Here is a 22,050-nt window from a genome sequence, read left to right on the forward strand (position 1 = left end):
ACCCCTTTTGTGTAGCTCTGTGTCATGTTTGTAGATGGTTCAGTTCCGTCAGAGGCTTGGTCTGAGTTCTGCTGCCGTTTTCATGTACGAGATGAAAAACTGCTGCAATAGCAAAGTTTCTGTCTCCGCTTTATACAAACTTCACAGCTCTGAGGTGTTACTATGACGTGTGTTAGTAGGTTTCTGTGTTACATTTATTACATTTATATTTTGGTGGTGCTTGAGGATAACTTGTAATATATCAACAGTGTCCCTAATGAAGGACCATTTTCAGTCATTTTCAAATTAGTTCACCAATTACCTTACTTTTGCTTACTTTAATATTGTAGTTTTGTTTAGAAAATACATTTATTTAGTTTCCCACTATAGTATATCAGGTGTCAAATCAACTAAGCGTAACTGTGAACCGTCTCTATTCAGAGTTTCACTTTGGGGCATAGACTGACAGGCGAAGAAGGAGGTCAACAATGCACTCTATAATCAATAATAATTTAGTTAAATCTAATTAATGGCGCACATAGTAGAGTCTTGTGATTAGTGGTTGAAATCCCTCAGGTGCACACTATCGTTGTTAGAGAAATAACAATGGTGCTCGAGAGGATGGATGAAGAATAGGCAGCAGTCTGGATATCTTATACAGGAGATGTTTATTTACCATCGGTGCGGGACCCCGAGACATGAACTCGAGACATTGCGCTAGTCCTACCATCCAAGTCTGTCTATGCTTCCACAGAAAAGGGATAAATACCCTCTCAGAGCGTCATACTGATCCACAAGCAAACACTAAGTGGCTGAGGGCCCGATCTTGTGCATCAAAACGCAGACGATAGCGTGACATTTTGCGCTCAGTAGGAGCACTTTGTGATCTTGCCACTCCAGACTTAGTGCATTTAAGTGGGTTGAGACACACACATTTCCTCCAACCAGATCGACTCCGCGTCCAGGAGAGTGGTTGTGTGGGGTGAACATGTGCTTTTGTTTTGCTTCACGTTCACGCCAAGCGCAGGCCGATCCGCGCCACCGCAGACGCTGTAGCTCTTTTTCTCTGGAGACGTGAACATCATTTAGCTCACGATGGGGTAAATAAAGTTTTTAGTTTGACCTGTGAGAGCCTAAGGCTTAAGAAAGAACGCAAGACAGCGCAATGTAAACGAGGAAGTGAATGTCAGCCGTGTTTCCATCAGTGCAGTCACCTCCTCTTGTGACGCCCCCTCACAGGTGGCGGAGGCGAATGGCACATATAGCGCCGCCACTCGGAAAATAATTTGCCAAGAGCCTGCGCCGCCCCGTGCGCCGCCACAAGATCTGGCCCTGAGAGTCTGAGCACCACAGTCAAGGCTATGACAGAGATAGTACGACTTTACGGCTTGACCCCGTGTGATTAATAGCGATTTGTTGTGTCCTTGGGCAAGACACTTGCCCACCTCGCCTCCAGTGTCTATGTACATTGGTGTGTGAATGGGTGAGTGGTTCCTTGATGTAAAGAGTGCCTAAAGCAGGTAGAAATGCACTATATAAATGTGACGATTTAATGAACACATCTTTTCAATATATCAGTATTAACTACGATGAAGCCCACATTATTTATCCTCTACATTTAAAGGAACAGGCCACCATTTTTCCATACTGAGATATGTTCTTACCTGAGCTTAGACAAGTTGATACGTACATGTCTGGTCTTTGTGCCCGTGGAAGAGCTTGGTCGCTTCTAAATTCACCCCCGTTTGGAGCCATAGGGATATACTGGGACAAGTCAAATGCTAACAACATCTTTGTTTTTTTTTGCGTGACTGAGGGCACGCACAAAGACCAGACAGGTACACATCAACTCGTCTAAGCTCAGGTAAGGACATATCTCAGTATGGAAAAACGTCGGCCTGTTCCTTTAAAGGCCTGGTACTGAATTTTGACTGTTGTACAAACTTCCAATTTTCCAAGGAGATTAGAAGCATGGCTAATTGTTTTTTTTTTGAGTCTGTTTTTTTGCTTCTTCAGGCTTTACGTTATTGTTTGTAATACGCTGCAGACGCCATGTTGTAGTCTCTTCATTTCCCCTCAAACGTCTGCGAACACAAGATACTGCAAAGGGGTGACGTGGATATCACTCCGAGTAAAAGAAGACAAACAGGTACAGCCCAGTGAACGGCTCCCCTCTCACCCTCTCTTGTTTTTGTAGGAAGCTCTGTCGGTGGTGAGCCAAGACCAGCCCATATTTGACCCGTCGTTTGGCCCTTCTTCGCTGCTGCAGATGAAGGCAGAGCTGACCCAGAGCCCCCCGCCTGCAGAGGCCGAGTGGACCACCGGGGGCGCCGTGAGCTCCGGCAAACGGCAAGAACACGTCAACGGCACCAGGTCTGAGGGGAGGGGAATGTCCACTCTAGACTTAGGTGGGGCATTCCATTTTTACATCAATGGCCTGGGAGAACTGTCTGGAACAAAGAAAGAACATAGTTGTCATGTTGTTCAGTGAGAAATTCCTCAGATGACTCACGGTCTTTGGGAATACATTAATTATGAATGGAAATGGGAATGTCTGGGATTTCTGGGATGAAGGATTACTTCAATTTCATTTTCTTTCATTCTCATTCTCTTCAGACATTGGTTGCAGACAGACAGAGACTTGCCAAGAAGTGAATTAATAGCTAAAATATTTCCTATTGTAAATGCAAAGTTTGTGTAAGCTCTCAGTCGTACGGGAGTTCTCCATTACAAAGGTTCTTCTGCCATCAAGTGTTGGGTCATTTCGCCTCTCAAACAACACTGCAATGCAAATGGAATTTTACTTTTAATATAATTTTGATTTGATTTGAAATGAAGTACAAATTAAAAGTTGCTCATTAGAGGTCAGCCAATATCTTGCCGATCTTTCTTGGCCTCAGGGGAGTTTGTACACGTTGGATGCTCGGATAATATATTTTTTGTTGCAGATATTTGGTTATAATATCAGAACCATGAGAGATAGAGACTTACCATTTTCTGTTTTGGAATCTTCTAATTTATGTCTTTTAAACAAGCTTCCTATGACGTACCTACTAAACATGAGTAACATAAATCAGTTCCATGCCTCTGAAAAAGTGCCCCCTGCTGGTACAGTTCAACTCTCCCACATTTTGCAGTTTAGAAGCATCAAACGCAGGACTAGAGATGTTGCATATGGGTATCGGCCAATCAAAATCCCCCAAACTCTGCATCGGCCTTGGAAAAACCCTTATCGGTCGACCTTTAGTGCTCCTTTTAAGGTGACTATTTTAGTCAAGTGAGAAACTGGATATTTTCAAATAATTGTGTGACACGGTGGCGAAGCGGCTCGTGCTTAGTGCTTTACCTTTCTGTGTGGAGTTTGCACGTTCTATGTAGATTTCCACTTTCTCCTACCGACCTAATAACATGTAGAATAGGCCAGAATGAATGAGAATGAGAACTTCCTGTGTGACTGAGGCCTAGTTTATTGTCACCCGTCTACTCCTCCCATTAGCGATGAACGTAGCTTCAGGTACGGAGACGGAAATCACTTACGGACAACCATAAACCAGGCTTGAGTGGTTGGTAGTCGGAGGGGCCAACGATGCAGATTGGTAGCCTCACTTCTGTCTGTCTGCCCTACAGTAGGGAGTGTATTGAGTGAATGAATAATGACACACAGTCTTGTAAAGACAAGTGTAAGCCATAACGTTTATTATTATATTACTCAAATAGATGCAAAAAGTCATCCATCCATCCATCCATCCGTTTTCTTCTGCTTTATCCGGGGCTGGGTCGTGGAGTCAGCAGTCTGAGCAGAGATGCCCAGACTTCTCGGCCAGGAGGCATCCGAAACAGATGCCCTAGCCACTTCAGCTGGCTCCTTTCGACGTGAAGGAGCAGCGACTCTACTCCGAGCTCCTCCCGGGTAACTGAGCTCCTCACCCGATCTCGAAGGGTGCGCCCAGCCACCCTGCGAAGGAAACTCATTTCGGCCGATCTTGTCCTTTCGATCATTACCCAAATCTCATGACCATAGGTGAGGGTGGGAGCGTAGATCGAGAGCTTTGCCCCCCAACTCAGCTCCCTCTTCACCACAACAATTACAATTATCTCAGACAGCTACTCATAAATGTTGTCTGGAAGCAAAGCCCAAAGCCACAATGGTGTATTTAACTGGAGCTAAATCAAGCCAACAACCTTCCAGTAAGAGAGAGTCCGGCTCTGTTGCCCCAAATGTGTCAGGGACAGTGCGGTAAAATTCCACACATAAAATGTAGTGTAAAGCCTGAGTCATGTTCTTCCTGTGTAAGTTCCTGTGTAGCTATAAGCATCATCAATGATCATCATGATGCTTTTTGTTGATGCAAATTCAGCACATTAATTTGAGGTTGGACTTTGAGGAACAACATGGAAATTGGTGTGTATTAAATAGCAGTTTATGTGTTGTTTATGTCAGCACATGAACTGAAATGTTGGTCTCAAACATCCTGCTGGAAGAACATGCAAACTCCACAAAATCCACAAAGACAGAGTGCACCACTAACCTTTTTACCAATATAATCATATGTGCAAATCCTGGAGATCCTGATTCAGTCTACTATTGCTAGTTTTGTCCTGGTTATGTCTTCATTTAGTGGCTCTGACTTGGTTTAACTGATCTGTCTCCTTCAGCCGTGCTTCTCCGGTGGACTGCAGTGTGACCAAGCGTTCCCGACACATCAGCAGCGATGGCTCCATGTCCTACCAGCCCTACAGCCCCCCGAGCTCCACTAACCTCACCCCAACATCCAGCTCTCCACCCGGGGGCAGATCCAGCATGACATACCCCGCCTCTGTCTCTCCTCCAGGGGGGAGATCCTCACTGTCCTACCCCACGTCCAGCTCTTCTCCCGGGGGAAGGTCGTCGATGTCCTACCCCACCTCTGGATCACCTCCCGGGGGCCGATCTACGATGACGTACCCGAGTTCAAGCTCACCTCTTGGGGGAAGATCCGCGATGTCGTACCCCACCTCCAGCTCTCCACCTGGGGGTAGATCGATGCAGTACCCGCCCTACAGCCCCCAGAACGCCCAGAGCACAGTGAACCCCAACCCCAACACAAGCTCTCCGACAGGGGGCAGCACGGAGGAGAAGAGAGTCATCGTACCTGCAGGTATCCAACACAATCATGTCATTAACACATGATGCTATAGGCTTCAAGAAGACTGTGCTTAAGTAGGAAGAAGCATTTGTTTCCCTGCCTTACTGCTACTTTCTGTAGTCTTCTTCAGAAGCATCACCTGGTGGTGATAGGGAAAGCTTACGTCCCTCTTCTGTCATATGCTTTCTCTATTAATGCATCCCAGGAATGTTTTGCTTTTTGCAAGAAATGAAGTAAAAGTAGTGAGAGTCTAGTCTAGTTTCCGTTTACTCTTGGGTCAAAATTGGGATACGGGATGATTTTTAGTCCCAAAAATGACCTCAAAAGCACATCCGGAGTAGTTTTTTGTATATATATGTAAATGTCTTTGTTACAACAGCCTGTTCTACAAGGGCTCTACAAGAGTTCATGAAGTTCAAGCGTGAACAAATGGAAAGATCAACCTGGAATCTTGGCCTCTCAATAAGGCAGGTCAGAAACTGCATTTCTCGTGTCGTTCCATCATGATAATTTGAAATCTTGAACAGATTAAGCAATCCATAGTTCTGGTAAATGGTTCAGACATTTGATAGCGAACAGTAGTTGAAGTTGGCTAGGAAAGACCTGGAAGTTCCGATCTTTGCTACCGTAGATAAAACGCAGAGGTTCAGAGGAAAGGACAACATTGATTCGCCGTCATGGCAAAACACCCTGCATCAGTCTGTAGCCACAGCAAGCAAGAGGAAGATTCTGTGAATGTTTCAGTGGCACTAGTGACAGTATTTCAATAACACAGTTTTAACCTTTTAACCCCCGCCTTAACCTAGTGCAGTTCAGCTTTTTTCAAATCTAAAAGGCCAATGTAACACCTCATTTGAAAGCTAAGACCTACAAAACCCATCTAAACAGATCATTTACCTCGCTATGTTGCCACTTTTTCCTTTTTTTTCATTGCTTTTTTGCGTTTTCATCACTTTTTGTTGCTTTTCTGTTGTTCGTTTGTTGCATTTTCATTGCTTTTGCGTTTTTGGTGCACTTTTGTCACTATTTTGTCACTTTTTTCAAGAAACCTTTAGATTTTGGTGAAGCCAAAGTGGAGAATTATGTGCACGGTTCAGGTGGGGGTTAAGAGGTTAAGTATCTGTGTTCAGTTTTGACAATTGTTCTCCTGCTACTGAATTGCTCCAAACTATATTTCCTCATCATACAGGGAACTCAAAACCGTCCTCCACATTTTCAACGTCCATAATCCATCACTGAACCCGTCAAGGATTTGCTAGCACGGCCTTTAGCTTAAAGTGAAAAGCTTGTTTTCATAGTTTTACAAAGTGTTTTTTTCCAATACTGCCTGCAGAGGACGCTCCAGATTCGACACGCTGACCTACCCAGTCTTTCTCACTCGTTATTGTCTTTTCTTTACCCTCTTTTGTTCAGATTGATATTATGTAAACATTTTCAACATATGAATGCTGAGGTACCCATTAGAATATTTTTCAGCTTTAATTATGCGTGACAATAGATGCGACTTGTCATGATATACGCTGTTTGAAGTTTCCCTGTAGTATCCCGTCAACGACATTTCCCATGGTACTAAGTTTATTTCACCTTTCTTACTTACGCCTATATTACGTGTTACTGCCATGACTACTTCTACTACCACTTCTGCTGCTGCTGGTGAAGCCCATTGTGAGTGATTCAGCAGCTGCAGGTCTGGGATAATACCTGGAAGTGACGCCTCAGACTGAAGGGCGAGGCGTTCAGGGACTGCCCGGAACATTACGGGTAGTTCACAGTCACGGTCAGCTGCGGGAAATGAGACAACGCCACCTGAAAGACAGCAGAGGGACCTCACAGGGGCGGCTTTATTTGGAATAGTAGCCCACCTGCACCAGTTCACATAGGTCATACATAAAAAAAACAATATGGCAGCTGTAGCTTCGCGTTGCTAAATTCTATGTGGCCGTTATTTTTTTGCTAAAATCAATTTCCTGTTTCTTCTTGTAGCAGCGTTAGTTATCAGGAATCATAAAACAGAAATGATAAAGATGGTTTTGTCAGCTGTCAACCACCCAACCACATGTGTGTGATGCCAAAGTCAGATTAGCCATCGTTATTGGGTGGGCCTTTTTCAACTTTTAACTTGATTCTGAATAAATGTAGCATAAAGATTAGCTTTAATAATCAAAGGAGTGCTTTCGGAAAGTATTGTCACCCATACACTTTTCTCACACTTTCTCATCAAATAACACAATAGCCCATAATGACAAAGTGAAAGGAGTTTTTAGAATGTTTTGCAAATGTACATACAGTAAGCATTGACACCATTTGCTATGACACTGAAAACTGAGCTCAGGTGCATCCTTTTCCGACTGATCGTCCTTGAGATGTTTAAAATAAATGGATTGGAGTTGTTATGTAAAGGCACACACACCTCTCCAAGGCAAGTCAGAGCAGAAACTAAGCCCTGAAGTCAAAGGAACTGTCTGTAGACTCAGAGACAGTTTTGTATCGAGGCGCAGATCTGAGAAAGGGGACAGAAAAACTGTTACAGCTTTGAAGGTCCCGAAGAGCTCAGTGGCCTCCATCATAAGATAAGATAAGCCTCTACTGATCTCGCAATGGAGAAATTGACTTACATTCAGCTCTCAGAAACACTCAGGGTGTGCAAGTAGGCAGGAAATGTGATTAGATAGTAAATAGTGGAATCTTATATACAATGACTACCCAGGACTGTGTGGGGACAAACAGTGAATAATAAAGTAAATGGAAGAAGTTCAGAACCACCTGGACTCTTCCAAGAGCTGGCCACCCACTCAAATGGAGCAATCATGGGAGAAGGGCCTTGGTCAGGGAGGTGACCATGAACCTAATGGGAGAACCTACACATGGACAACCATCTCTGCAGCACTGCACCATAAAGGCCTGTGAGAGAACAAATATATAATTTGTGGGAAAATGTGGGAAAGTGTAGGGGTGTCAATACTTTCCGGATGCACTGTACATCTCCATCTTTATTTGCCAGGGGTCAATGGCTGGATTGACCCTCTGTGGCCTCCATACTTGTAGTTCATTTAGCACAGTGTTGAGAGTGTATGTTCTCTCTCTCTAACTCTGAGGTGTGGACACAGATTTGATGTTCCTGTATGTAGTTTTAACCAGTAGCGGATTGGGACTGAATTACAGTCCTGATCTTTGGGCCAGCCCGGCTCAGTTGGCTTAATGTATACAGTAAATAATGCATTGAAATACTAAAACCATCAAAAAGAAACAATGTGCTACAGTTATATAGTAGGTTATAGCTAAATGAACAACGCCAGGATCAGAAAAGGGAAAGTTTTATAAGAGACTAGAAAGAAACTGGTCATTTCTACCTCAGGAACTGATTTTGTACTAAACATAGATATCACCTATGATCACTGTGTAGTCCCATGTGTTTTAGGACTGGTCTATTTTTATTATTGGGGAACTGCTTATAAATGTTAGAGACGCTCCGAGATCTAATCAGCTTATGTATTCATGCATGCGAGTGACACGTGGCTTCTGAGTGAATTCTCTGGAGGCTTCTGCTCTTCCTCTCGCTATTTCCCCATCAGGGATCAGCGGCGTCTTGCACACATCAATAAGACAACATGACGAACAGTGAGTCACTGATGGACAGTCACTGGTTACGGATGTAAATATTTAGCTGGAGGAAACGTCTGTGTATGGCTGGGCAATTAATCGAAATGTAATCGCAATCGCAATCTTTACTTTGTCAGTCTCTTGGTCATTTGGAGTCTGGACGAGATAACAGTGGAATATTTTATGTGTTCAATGACACAGGAGGGAAGAGTTTGTTTAAGCTGAGGTTTGTCGGTGCAGGTTCATGAATCAGCTACATGTACTTGAGAAAAATCGAGATAGATCAAATATGGGAAAACACATGATTCATTGTTTTGCCACATGGTCCACCTGGTTGTAGTTTTGACCTCGTTCCTCCTCTCTGTCGCAGACCCAGAGGTGTGGAGCCAGGAGCACGTGCGGCAGTGGCTGGACTGGGCGATAAAGGAGTACGTTTTGGAGGAGGTAGACGTGATGCTGTTCCATGGCCTGGACGGGAAGGGTCTGTGTAAAATGACCAAAGACGACATGATGAGCCTGACCTCGGCCTACAACGCGGACATCCTGCTGTCCCACCTCAGCTACCTCCGACAGAGTACGAGCGAATACACACAGACTCATTCACAGCGCATGTCACAGTATATACTTTTGCGGCTGTATGAGCGGTCAACACGGCACCTTTACGTTCCATTACGGTGGTCTCTACAACGCGCCAGGATCAATTGTTTTGTAGGTTTTCTGGTCTCTAAACAATTGATCCTGGAAGGTCTTAGGGACCACTGTGATGGAAAGTCAAGGCGCCATGCTGACCACTCATACAGCCACTGGGTCACTACAAGGTCAAATACACACAAATAGCACCCTTTTTCCACATAAAAAGTTGCATAATGCACCTTTAAATGCATAAACTGATAAAATGATGAGTGAAGGAAGTTACTTTTAGACCAGATGTGGGAAAACCTTTTGATGCAGGGGCCACATTGTGCTTTTAAACTTGCCAAGAGTCCCGGACCAGAGCGAGAATTGGATCGTTTCAAGCCAGTACAATTCTCAAATAGAATAATTGCCTGAATTTACAAGGTAGGTAGGTGTCTTTCCCCCATTTAACTCAATGCATATTGGGCTTTATTATCTTTTTCGGGTCAGATTGAAAGGGTAGTTGGGCCGCAAATGGCCCCTGGGTCTCAGTTTGCTCACCCCTTTTTTTGAATGTAACATATTCATTCTCAAATTACCCCACATTAGAACATTGCACATTAATCTACTTTCAAAAGTATTTGTTTTTATGTGGACGGCGCCGTCTTCTGGAGGAGTTCAGCTTCCCCCTTTCCCCGACAGTACCTCTGGGGGACAGCCACGTGACTAAAATAAGTCCAGCATGGAATCACAGAGCACCTATCTAAACACTTTAGAATCTGCTTTAGACAATCTGAACCAGAGGCTCCACATTTCTGATCGGTGACAAAAAAAATCATCTTTAGATTGGGTTATTACAGTTGTCAAAACCTCGATTGTGATTCGCTCTCGATAAACTTGCAGCTCTATGGGTGAAAAGTTAATGCAACACTGGATCTTTTGACATTGCGGAAGCTTATTGACACAACGCCACAGCGAATGTGTGCCATAATGTGTGCTCGCCTACAATGAAATATATTTTGTCAGGCCTTAAAATAAGTGTATTACCTAGTTTACTGTATGGCAGAGGGGCACATGCATGAACATCTTCTGCTCAAGTTAATAATGCCCATTATTGACCACAAGGGTAACTGGTCTCTTGATTTGGCACAACTTTGACTGGATATTCACATTCAATCATCTTTATTTACCAAGAGCGGGTCACAAGCGACATGCAAGAAGCCATCTTTGTTTACATCCGGAATGCCCTCTCTCTCAGATTTGTGTATTTTTCACGCGGAGGAGGAAGTGGGCGGTGCCAAACTGTGTCACAGCTGACCACTTCCCGTTCTCTGCTGCACACTTCCTGTATTCACCTCAAAGCTCCCGTTTAGGTTTACATAACCAGAGTTGACTCTCGAGACGGTTTTTGAAGGCTGGGGTTTTGTTGATGCCTTATGTAGTATCTGTTCTTTGAAAATAAACACATTTCTGTCTTGTCTTCCAGGCAGTCCCACGTTCTCGTACCCCTCGGCGCCCGCCAACAGCACGCCACAGCCCAGACTGCAGGTCAAAGCAGGTCAGATCTTTTACTGTGTTGCCCAGGTCATGTGGCTGGGGTGGAGGTTTGGGGAGAGATGTTAAGATTGGAGGTTTGTTGACAAAGGCTGCCATCTTAGCGGCACGTAAACTATATGTCATTTCGGAGGATGTTTAGTGGCCACTGGATGTGTGTCCGACCTACAATAAACAGAAACTGAATATGTTTAACCTGTTACCTGCCGTCGCTCCTTCAGAGGGCTAGGGTTAGTTTACCCTAATCAGGAAATGATTAGGGTTAAGAACGGCAAATGTAATGTAAGGTGTGTTTCACTCGCAGAGATCTCACTGGCATACAGGTTCTCTCCAGTCAATATGCTTTGAGATTTGGATATAAATATTTGTTAACCCTAAGGTGGCGGTTCACGAGTTAACATTCGGATCAAAACCACTTTCATACACTCATTTTATTGTTAATTATTTCATTAATGACTTCTAACCAGGCTTTGACTTCACCTAAATGAGGTCAGCGGGTTGATAATAATAATTTGCGATGTTTGAGGCTAAATGGCTATAGGAAAAATATACTGACCCCCCTCTTGCTCTCTCTCTCCCCCGCGGCTATAAATTGCAGAATTTGCCTATAAAACTTTTGAGAGGAACAAAGTGATCGCTTCAGTGGGTAGAATAGTCTGTAAAGAAGGTCAGGTGCTCTTCAGGATCAAGGATAGGCACAAAAAATGAAAAACCCGAGGCACTGATACCTGGTTAAAAGTCCTATATCCAAAAAAGGAATTTTAACCAGGTATTTTTGTGTGTGTGCCTTGCATATAAAAGTGTTTTATGTAGACTACACCTCTGTATAACATTGTATCCTTATTTACATTAAAGCCACACCGCGTAGGAGTTTCACTTATCAATAAAATTTAAATACTAGCATTTATTTTATGATAGATCATTTCATCATTGGAAAAATGCCTTATAAATGTACAAACAAACATGTGATTTTGCTGTGAGCGGCTCAGCTCTCCTAAGACATGACTGTAACTTTACAGGGAGTGGGTACGTCTCCAGCTCGTCTCCATGGAGATGTGACTAAAGTCATTAGAATTTGAGATTTAAATAGGCTAGGTCCTCATCCGAATCCAGTCTTTGATTATTCACTGCAGTAATAGCATTTTCTGTGTTGAGCTGGTCAATAGGAGCATGTTTTGCACTGATGGCAACAGTATAGTCCAAAATGTTACTCAGTGTCCCTTTAAATAAAACAAGATATAGATCAACTTAAAGTGACTATACGGAGTTTAAAAATGTTTAAAAAATTAAGTATTTTCCTCCCCCTACATGTTCCAACAATGTCCTAATGTGTAGAATGAGCTCAGACCTGTTCACCACAACTGCCTCTAAAATCATGAACTGTTGCTCAAAAACTTGTTACTTCGGGTCCAAATTGCCGTCATGCACGAGCTCAATATAGAAGGTGCAGTTACATGTATGACCTGAGGTGGCAGCAGTGAGTATAAAATGGCCAACTTGCATCTAGCCCCTTTAAACTTACGCTTTGGCAATGTGGGATGATTGTTGGTGACTTGTCTTGTATCTTGTCTTGGTAATAACTAAAGTGTTGATAAAAGCAAAAATTCCAGGCAAAATCAAAAGGTGCACGATGGGATTCACTGTCTCTTCTGCAGTGGTTCACCTTTATAAAAGTGAGTTGAATTAACCTGGATGATTGAGAATCTAAATTGTTTTATGTGAACTCAAGTGACATATAAATCCTGAACAAAATCTCAAAACAGCCTCACCGAGAGCTCACCCATTATCTGAGTTTGAGATGCGATCAGCGCGGAGGAAACAGCTGCAGAGGAGAAGGAGGAAGCCGAGGACATGTCAGTAAAAGACGAGAAGGTCAGGAGGAGAAGACGCACTCGCTTCCTCTGGGCATCCAAACATCAACACGAGCAATCAAACAGCCGTCAGCAGAACCAGCACACGGGCCACTTCAAAGACCTGGGACGAGTCAGGGATTCACAGCTTCAGCAAAAAAAAAAAGAACTTGGCTTGTAAAATGGCACTCTTCCTTTGTGATGAGTCGTCAGTCAGTCAGCATTTGGGACAGTCATAAACAAAACCCAGTGGTCACTCAGATTACAAAGAATCTTAAATGTTTACATATCGAGGGAAAGGAAGAAACTCAGTAGTAAAGTAAAGTCAGACTGAAATGGGTCTAAAGCAGATTTTACAGGGCATGCAAAAGTGTAGTGTAATTAGGACTACATTTTTTCTTTCTCTCTACAGAAAACAATTACGACGAACTGGGTCGCAGAAACAGCTGGACCAACAGCATCACAACAGTGTCCAAAGGTACATCCGCTCTCTTTCTGTCACTCCTTTTTATTTATATTTTTTATCTCTCTGTCGGCCTCTCTCACTCTCTCCTGTCCATGTATTTATGTGTTTAAATGTTCATTTCAGATAAAGGCATGTGTATTTGCTTGTTCCTCCACAGAGCACAGTAGAGTGACAGAGCCAGCGCCCAGAATCATCCAAGGTACAAACTTTTACCGTTTAATAAATCTGGTCTAGTCCGCGTTTAGTTCTCGAACAGAAGAGCTAAACATCCTGGTCCAGGAGGGTTAGTTCTTCTGGTCTAGGCCATATTTAATTCAGTTTAAATGTGGTCCATTATTACTACACAGTTTATTTAAGGTTTAATCCTGTCCAGAGCTATATCAAAAAAATATTTCTCTGAAGAAAGAATTCTCTCTTGACCGACCGTGAACAGTTAAAGGGACAATACAAAGTTTAAAAATGTTAAAACTTAGTATTTTCCTTCCCCTACATGTTTCAACATTGCCCTAATGTGTAGTATGAGCCCTGACCTGTTCACCACAACTGCCTCTAAAATCCTGCACTGTCACTCAAAAAGGTGTCACTTCGGGTCCGAATGCACAAGCTTAATATATAAGCTGCAGTTACACGTATGACCTGAGGTGGCAGTAGTGAGTATAAAAAGGCTAACTTGCATCTAGCCCCTTTAAACAAAAGTTTAAGCTCAGGCTTTTCTCAGCTGCGCTCACCGCAATCTGACTGAATTAGGGCTGCAACTAACGATTATTTTGGTAATCAACTAATCTTTTACAATTAATTGATTAGTCGCTTGGCTGTGAATGGTTTAATATAGAATGAAAATGTTATATATATTTTTTAATCACTTAAAGCGGCGCCGCTTGAGGATCTGTTGATGGAGTAAACTTTTAAACGTTTTTGGTGGCTCTGCTTTCTGATTGGATGAGACACAGACAGATATTTACAACATTTTCAATGCACAAAACATATATAAAATATTCATGTAATTTTTGCTCTATTTAAGTCTGTGTTTACTAGAAAACGATTAATCAATTACTAAAATAGTTGTCATTGTCAACGACGGAGAGGAAACAGCCACCTCTGCCAAAATCCCTTTAAAGCTTGAGTACCCGACATTTTGTTGTTGTGGAGTCCTTTTATTGTAGCCTCCTCAGTATATGTTGTACACAGCAAAAATAGACCTTGTTGCTTTGTCTTCACCTAAAGATAGAAGTAGAATCTAAATGAGTGGTCCCCCGTGCTTCACTTTGCCTCCGCTCAAAGCTGTAAACAGGAAACATGCATATAATGAATTTGCGTTAACAGCTTGGATGTGCAGAAGGGATTGTGAGAGCTAGAAACAAGTTTGGGCCGAAACAAAACATGTCACGGTTTGAAAAGGAAAAATCAGGCGCATCTATTAAGACTGTGGCAGAAAGTGGCCGCCTTTATGAGATGTGAGGAAAGATACCTGAATTCAGAAGCTAAGCAGGGAGGGGCCTGGTCGGTACTTGGATGGGAGACTGTTTGGGAACATAAGGAAGCCTGTGTAGTGAGTGAATGAGTGACTGGTGGTCAGACTGGCAGCTTCGCTTTTACCATCTCACAGACAGAGTGGGTCTTATCAATGTAAGACCCACTCTGACCCAGGCATTAACTTGCTCCACATGTTAGTTTGTTTAGAAATATGATTTTATGCTTAATGTAGGCTATTCATTTAATATCATAATTAATGACTGCTTATCTATAAATCCGTTTTTTAAATTTCTCCCCAGTTTAATGAGACTAGATACAAGTTGGTCATTTTATGCTCACTACTGCCACCTCAGGTCTAACCTGTAACTGCAGGTTTTATATTAAGTGCATGACGGCACTTCAGCAACACCTTTTTGAGTGACAGTGCAGGATTTTAGTGGAAGTTGTGGTGAAAAGGTCTGAGCTCATTCTACACATTGGGACATGGCTGTAACATGTAGGGGGAGGAAAATACTTACAGTAGTCATTTTAAGTAATCTAAATTCTTATTTATTTTCAAAGGAAGTAGCAGGTTTTTTTTTTCATACATTATTTGACTGCTCACTTTCTGCAGTCTTCCTCAGAGTTGGTCACATGATTTCACTGACACCAATTAAACATTAGTGTCATTAATAAATTCAAGCTAAGTCAGAGAATTTAGCCTGGTCCGGACCAAGCTATAGTTCTATGGCTAAATATCCATTGTAACAGAGTCAGACTCGGCGTGAGTCTGGTTTATGAACAAAATAAGCCAGAGTTGGCCACTTAAGACACGTTTCATGAAGTAGTCCTCTGGTGAGACCCAAACCTCAGCAAAGGCCTAAAACTAACAACAACAACAGGCTGTGATCATAAAATAAATCAATTATATATTTATCAGCGAATGTAACCCCTCCCAGGCGATTGGCTCAAACTCTGAGGGGTGTGGACTCTAACAAATCAGTGAGAAATATCCACTATACATTTTCTCATGACAATACAGTTTGCAGACATGACCAGGGTTCAATGCAAATCTCCTCTGTTTCCTCAGACCCGTACCAGACGTTAGGCCCCATCAGCAGCAGACTTGCAAACCCAGGTAAGAAATTGACTAACAGTTATTATTTTTAAACTAATCTTTCACACAAACGAGGCCTTTTACACTGTGTACGTCTGCAGCAACAGCATTCACCACACTTCATCGTGAAAGTAACGGAAAAGACCTGGCACACATGACACTTTGCATGACGCGGGGCTTATCGTGTGCTGTTTCCTCACAGAAAGCCAGAGCTCCAGAGGCAGATCAGTCAAAGTCAATGACAGGCAGCTCCCCGACAGCGCTCAGAGGCCTGTGGGTGAGTCCTGCCCAAAACATGCCCAGCACATCGCCATGCCACCCCGCCGACATGCCCGAGCTTTATCAACACCACTCAATGAGGAACACGGACACATTAAGAGAAGCAGCAGTGATGAGGGTCGTTTTTTTTACTAACTGTTCTGATCTGGGGTCACAGCAGTCGGCCTTGGTCAAGGTTCAGCAACACTATATAAAAAAAAAAGTCCAATCAGCATCGACCTGAACACCATGAATTGTTCTTCCCTGATGGCACGGGAATATTTCAAGATGATAATATCAGGAGATGGATTGGCCTCCACAGAGTCCAGATCTTAACCCCACTGAGAATCTTTGAGATGTGCTGGAGAAGGCTTTGTGCAGTGGTCAGACTCTCCCATTGCAGAAGTTTATTGAAACAAAGCCACAGTGGATCTGCTGTAATCAAAGCTATCGGCGTCCAACAGTATATTAGAACACGTGACCTTTAATTTGGCACCGTTTTGTTAAAAGTGCAATTTTTAGTTAATTAAAGCTGATTATTTTGATCTCATGTAGCCTTTAGTTAACCCCTTAACTCCCACCTGAACTGAACCGAGCACATTTTCTCCATTTTGGCTTTACCCCAATCCAAAAGCTTCTGGAAAAAAGGTGTGAAAATAGCGACAGAACTGAGACGAAAACAATGATGAAAATGTGACACAAAAGTGAGAAAACTTTGACAAAAAAGTGACAAAAAATTGACGAAAAATGACAAAAATGTGACAAAAAATGTACAAAAATTAGTTGAATACCCCAAAAAAATGATGGGAAAAAAAATATGATGACGCGAGGAAAAAGATCCATTTAGATGAGTTTTGTAGATCTTAGCTTTCAAATGAGGCGTTACACTGGCCTACCGGACTTGGGTAAAGCTGAACTGGAGAAAATGCTCTCAGATCAGGCGGGAGTTAAGAGGTTAAACATCAAAAATCATCACTATTATTTTCCCCATATTGATTGATCTCGATTTTTGATTTTATTAGATTTTTTCATAATAAATTAAATACATTTTGCTGATGCATAAAAATAGATACATCTTATTATTCAAACCTCAGCTCAAACAAAAACAAAGGCTTTCCTCCAGTTTCATTTAACACACAGAAGTCTTCCATTGTCTCATCCAAACTCCCAAACTAGGTACTGTTTGTGCCAAAGAAATGGCCAAGATTGACCAAAGTAGAGATTTAGATTTCGATAAATTGCCCAGCCCTAGTTAAACATATGTGATGGTTTCAATCATAGAAATATATCAAGTAGAGGTCGGCAGATGTGGGTTTTTCTAAGGCTGATGCCGATATGCACTGCTGATACTTTTGGCCCAAACTTTTCAAAATGTCTCGTCTATAATCCTGTGTATGATGCTTCTCCATGTGCCAGTGTTGAACTGTGACAGCAGGGGGCGCTGTTTATTCATATTTAGTAGGTTCTTCTCAGTAGATTTCATTTTATGGTTCCAAAAATGATAAGCAAAAGTCTACAACATAAAATATATAAAATAGGTGTGCAAACTTGTGACCGATTTTCACCGTGCTGTTTCTCCGCTCCCCTGAGGCCTATGAAGTTGTGTTGATTTTAAGGCTCTGAGCTTTAAAATGCTCCATGCTGAGCTCTTTCCAATGCAAAAAAGTCTTCATCACTTTCGGTTCCTGAGATATCTGCATTTTTCTGGTCGATAATGGCCGATAGCAGATATTGTCAAATACCCCAATGCCATGTGTGCTGTTGTGTGTGTAAATATAGGGCATTTTGCAGCGTTTTCTTTGGTGATCCGCTTATTTCACTTCTCAACGCACATGCAATGAACTCGTGTGAGATTATACACAATTACTTTTGACTTTCACGGTTTGAAAATGAGGTAATTCAGTTACTGCAGCTATCATTTTGTGAAGCATGTCGCCAAAAAGTTCATGTGGTCAATTGGAAGTCTCTCAAAGTGCACTCTACACTTTGGTAACAACCAAAACAATTTATCGGCCCTTAATCAATCTATTAAAGAGAGAGTTAAAGGGATATTTCAGTATTTTTGACATATGGCCTCATTTCCTATTATCCAGAGTGTTGCTGGTACCTGGAGATGTTTTTTTTGTAATTCATTCAGTTCTTATGATTGAGGAGTTTCGTGGCACTAGGCTAATGCAAGGCTAGCTCATTTCTATGGTATCAGCTAGCCTGCATTAAAAACAGTCTGACCCGCTCCACAGAGCACCTGAGGCAAATCACTTATAACACCAGACTAACCATATAAATGTCTGTGTCGATAGAATAATTTTAACCATTTTGCATTTAAAATACCTTATATTTGAGCAGCATCAGCTTCGTGGTTGTATAAGCTACGCGGCGGCGGAGTGATCTGCTAGAAAATAGTCCCTCAAAATGCGATCATTCATGTGATGCAAGGTCAGTTAGAATCCAAAAAATATTCTCGACACAGACATTTATATGGTTAGTCTGGTGTTATAAGTGATTTGGCTCAGGTGCACTGTGGAGCAGGTCACACTGTTTTTAATGCAGGCTAGCTGATACCATAGAAATGCACTAGCCTTACATTAGCCTAGCGCCACGAAACTCTTCAAATATATGAACTGCATGAATTCCCAAAAAAAAAAATCTCCAGAAATCAGCAACACTCTGGACACCAAGGAAACTAGGAACTAGGTCCTATGTCAAAAATTCTGAAATATCCCTTTAAGCTCTTAACCCCCACCTTAACTAAGCACATTTTCTCCAGTTTTACCCAAATCTAAAAGCTTCTCGACTGGAGAAGTGTAACACCTCATATGAAAGCTAAAACCTGCAAAACTCATATAAGCCTTTTGTTTTAGTTTAGTTGCTTTTTGTCCCGTTTTTTGACACATTTTTGGTCATGTTTTTTGCCCCTCTTTATTGCTCTTTTCATACCATATAAGAAGCTGAGATGAGTTTTGTAGGCCTTAGTTTTCCAAATGACTGGCCTATAGTCTGTAAGCTCCAGTGGAGAAGCTTTTGGATTTGGGAAAAGCCAAACTGGAGAAAATGTGCTCGGTTAAGAGGTTAATCTAGCCATACAATTTACTAGGTTTTTTACTTAAAATGGCATCCACAAGCAAAGTCCCAAAGAGAGAGTTAAGAGTTCACTCTCTTTAAAAGAACCAGATCTTTGTCAGATTCCAGACATACTCTGTCCTGCTTCATACTCTCCTGTGCTGACGATCATATAACATCCATCTAAAGCTCGTCTCCTCCTCCTCTGCTCAGGCTCGGGTCAGATCCAGCTGTGGCAGTTCCTCCTCGAGCTCCTCTCGGACAGCGGCAACGCGGGCATCATCACGTGGGAGGGAACCAACGGGGAGTTCAAGATGACCGACCCGGACGAGGTGGCCAAGCGCTGGGGAGAGAGGAAGAGCAAGCCCAACATGAACTACGACAAGCTGAGCCGCGCGCTCCGATATTACTACGACAAGAACATCATGACCAAAGTGCATGGCAAGAGATACGCGTACAAGTTCGACTTCCAGGTGAGGGACATGCCGCACGAGATCTACTACTACAATCTTTCCTCATCTAACAATGCACATTGACACCTTGATCTGTATTGCCTTCCTTTTATTGAGGGAAGGTGAGGATTGTATGGTATATTCTCCCGCTTATCTTTCCAGATTTCAGATTTCAGTCAGGGCTGCTTTTTTACGTGGCATTTGTACGTGAAAGGAAAACAAAGCAGTGGTGCCTCTGGCCCCGAAATAAACCTTTGGGAACCTGTAGCATATGGAAACACACGACAAATGAGCGCAGTGGCCCCTAGTGGATGTTTTTATGGAGATGTTTTGTTGACAGAGCAAGACGCAAAAACAAAATCCACGTAATGTAAAGATATCACAGTTTGGTGCTATGTGGGATGCCTTTTTAGCACTTGTTGTCCCGTGCCTGTTCCAATCCCGTGTCCCAATGGTCCCAGTGCAGTTGGCGCAGGGAAACAAGGGGCAAACACGCCCCTGTTCTGTTTGCTCCAATAACGTTGATGTTGCTGACTTCAGCTTTTTCTTAGACACGCCTCCTTCTTGGGAGCGCCGCCTTATATATCATTGGCTACAACTCTGGTTGATCCCACGTGTGCTACAAACTATAGACCAGTGGTAGGCAACGTCAGGCCCAGGGGCCAAATCCAGCCCTCCATCATCAAACCTCTGGCCCTCAAGATGATATTGAGAAATGACATTTTCGAAATCAGAGATGCTAAAGTACTCAAAAATGTGAAAAAATGCTGTCAATTCCTTTAAAATGTCTTAGCAAAACACCAAATTAAGCCATATATGATGAACAACACTGGCATTTGTTGAAAGTAGTGCTTTACTTCGGGCTACTATTGGGGGGTTCGGCCCTTAGTCTTTTGATGATGAAGAAAAACGGCCCTTCACCAAGCAAACTCGCCTACCCCTGCTATATACTATAGAATATATACTGTAGCCCCTGTACTTCACCAGCCAAGGCTGTGGCTACCCAAGGAGCTACCCCCTAGTGGATAGTCTATTTATTACAACTATTATTCGGGTGATCGTGTCCCTCCCGTCCCAACTAAATTATATTCCCACAACTTTGAACACTTATGCATTGAGTTTTTCCTTTTTCCCTTTACCATAGTGATTATGAACCTCTACAGTAAAACACAGACTTAAATAACAATTATACAGGCTTATATGGTGTCCACAAGTTCCCCACCATTAATGACAACATTTAAAGAGCTTCTATACCACAACAGGACCATCTAGCTGTGAAGCTCGAGCACTAAACGCTGTGCCACCGTGCCACCCTAAATTTGATGGTTTAGTAAAATATTGCAATAATATTCATTACAGTTACCACATGATAATCACTGTTACCTTTCCCATGTCCAGGGCATCTCCACGGCGCACCAGAGCCACGCGTCCGAGGGGAGTTTGGTGAAGTACCAGAGTGAGATGTCCTACGTGCCCCAGTACCACAGCCACCAGCCCAAGGGGACGTTTGTGTCGGCTCACCCCGCCTCGGTGCCCGTCAGCCCGGGCAGCTTCTTCAGCACCGCCTCGCCTTACTGGGGCTCCAACGGGCCCCTGTACCCCGGGACCGCCATGCCCCGACACCCGGGCAGCCACGCACACCTCAGCTACTACTGAGGAAACAGACTCTGATCGCACTGCGACAAAGGAACATGTGCGGAAGTTACGGAATATTAAGGCATTTTTCACACAGTGGGCGATGTTCAGAGGTTAAGCCAGTTTTGTCCGCTGCATATTGACACGTTTGGTATCCATGTGTAGCATGAAAGGCGACCAAGATGACGCTGTAATCCAAATATGGTCATTTCCTGTGTGGGACACACCATGGCCACAGCCGTTACTGAGGTTTTCTCAAAATTAGATTTTATTTTAACAATATCTCCACTTTAGTAGCTCTGAACTTCACAATATTTTCAGCTTGTAGCTTAATCAATTGAGCTTTGAAGTTTAAAAAAAAACAAGCTAAAGTAGATTATTAACTAACTTTTTCCACTTAATTAGCTTATTCAAAAAGTAAACAAGTAGGGGTGTGCCGTATTGTATGTCGTTATTGCGATATAACTTTTGATAATAATTGTTTTAATCACTGTGGACATGATATAATTTATGTCACACTCAGCTCCATCAGAGCAGCATAAACACCAGACCTGGGCAAATTACGGAGATGATTCTGTTGCAGACTTATGATTTTTTCAAAGAAATTACCAGAATGCTCACTCCGGCCACTAGGGGGCAGCTTAAATAAAAATAAAAGGAAAGAATTCCACAGGTGTCCAGCAGAGGGCACTGACATAATGAGAGATCAGGATACAAACAACACAGTCCTGTCAGGCTCTTTATTTTTCAAATTTTAAGAGCTTTTGTTAATGGACCCCAGCAATACACTCCCCATGTATGTTTTGGTCCTCAGGGAAATTTACTTGGAGACCCCTGGTATCGCTTCACTTCCCAGAAACTCCATTTGAAGGAAGCACAGAGGTGC

The 22,050-nt window shown here is 42.7% G+C and overlaps 1 protein-coding gene across 4 annotated transcripts in view; it reads left to right on the plus strand.

The window, feature by feature from the left end:
- The window catches only part of LOC306966309 (retroviral integration site protein Fli-1 homolog), a 41,658-nt gene extending 20,201 nt beyond the window's left edge, over nucleotides 1-21,457 (plus strand). For 2 of the 4 annotated variants that reach the window (XM_079561026.1, XM_079561028.1), the window contains exons 2-11: nucleotides 2,177-2,352; nucleotides 4,636-5,117; nucleotides 9,076-9,279; nucleotides 10,807-10,878; nucleotides 13,137-13,202; nucleotides 13,348-13,389; nucleotides 15,733-15,780; nucleotides 15,962-16,036; nucleotides 19,291-19,550; nucleotides 20,928-21,457. In XM_079561026.1, the coding sequence (XP_079417152.1) occupies nucleotides 2,177-2,352; nucleotides 4,636-5,117; nucleotides 9,076-9,279; nucleotides 10,807-10,878; nucleotides 13,137-13,202; nucleotides 13,348-13,389; nucleotides 15,733-15,780; nucleotides 15,962-16,036; nucleotides 19,291-19,550; nucleotides 20,928-21,185 (1,683 nt within the window). In that variant the 3' untranslated portion in view covers nucleotides 21,186-21,457. The remainder of the gene's footprint in view (nucleotides 1-2,176; nucleotides 2,353-4,635; nucleotides 5,118-9,075; nucleotides 9,280-10,806; nucleotides 10,879-13,136; nucleotides 13,203-13,347; nucleotides 13,390-15,732; nucleotides 15,781-15,961; nucleotides 16,037-19,290; nucleotides 19,551-20,927) is intronic. The other 2 variants (XM_079561027.1, XM_079561029.1) reach the window with 2 other exon arrangements.
- Nucleotides 21,458-22,050: the final 593 nt, after the last annotated feature.

The sequence above is a fragment of the Gobius niger genome, assembly GCF_951799975.1.
Source record: "Gobius niger genome assembly, chromosome: 8".
Taxonomy (NCBI): Eukaryota; Metazoa; Chordata; class Actinopteri; order Gobiiformes; family Gobiidae; genus Gobius; species Gobius niger.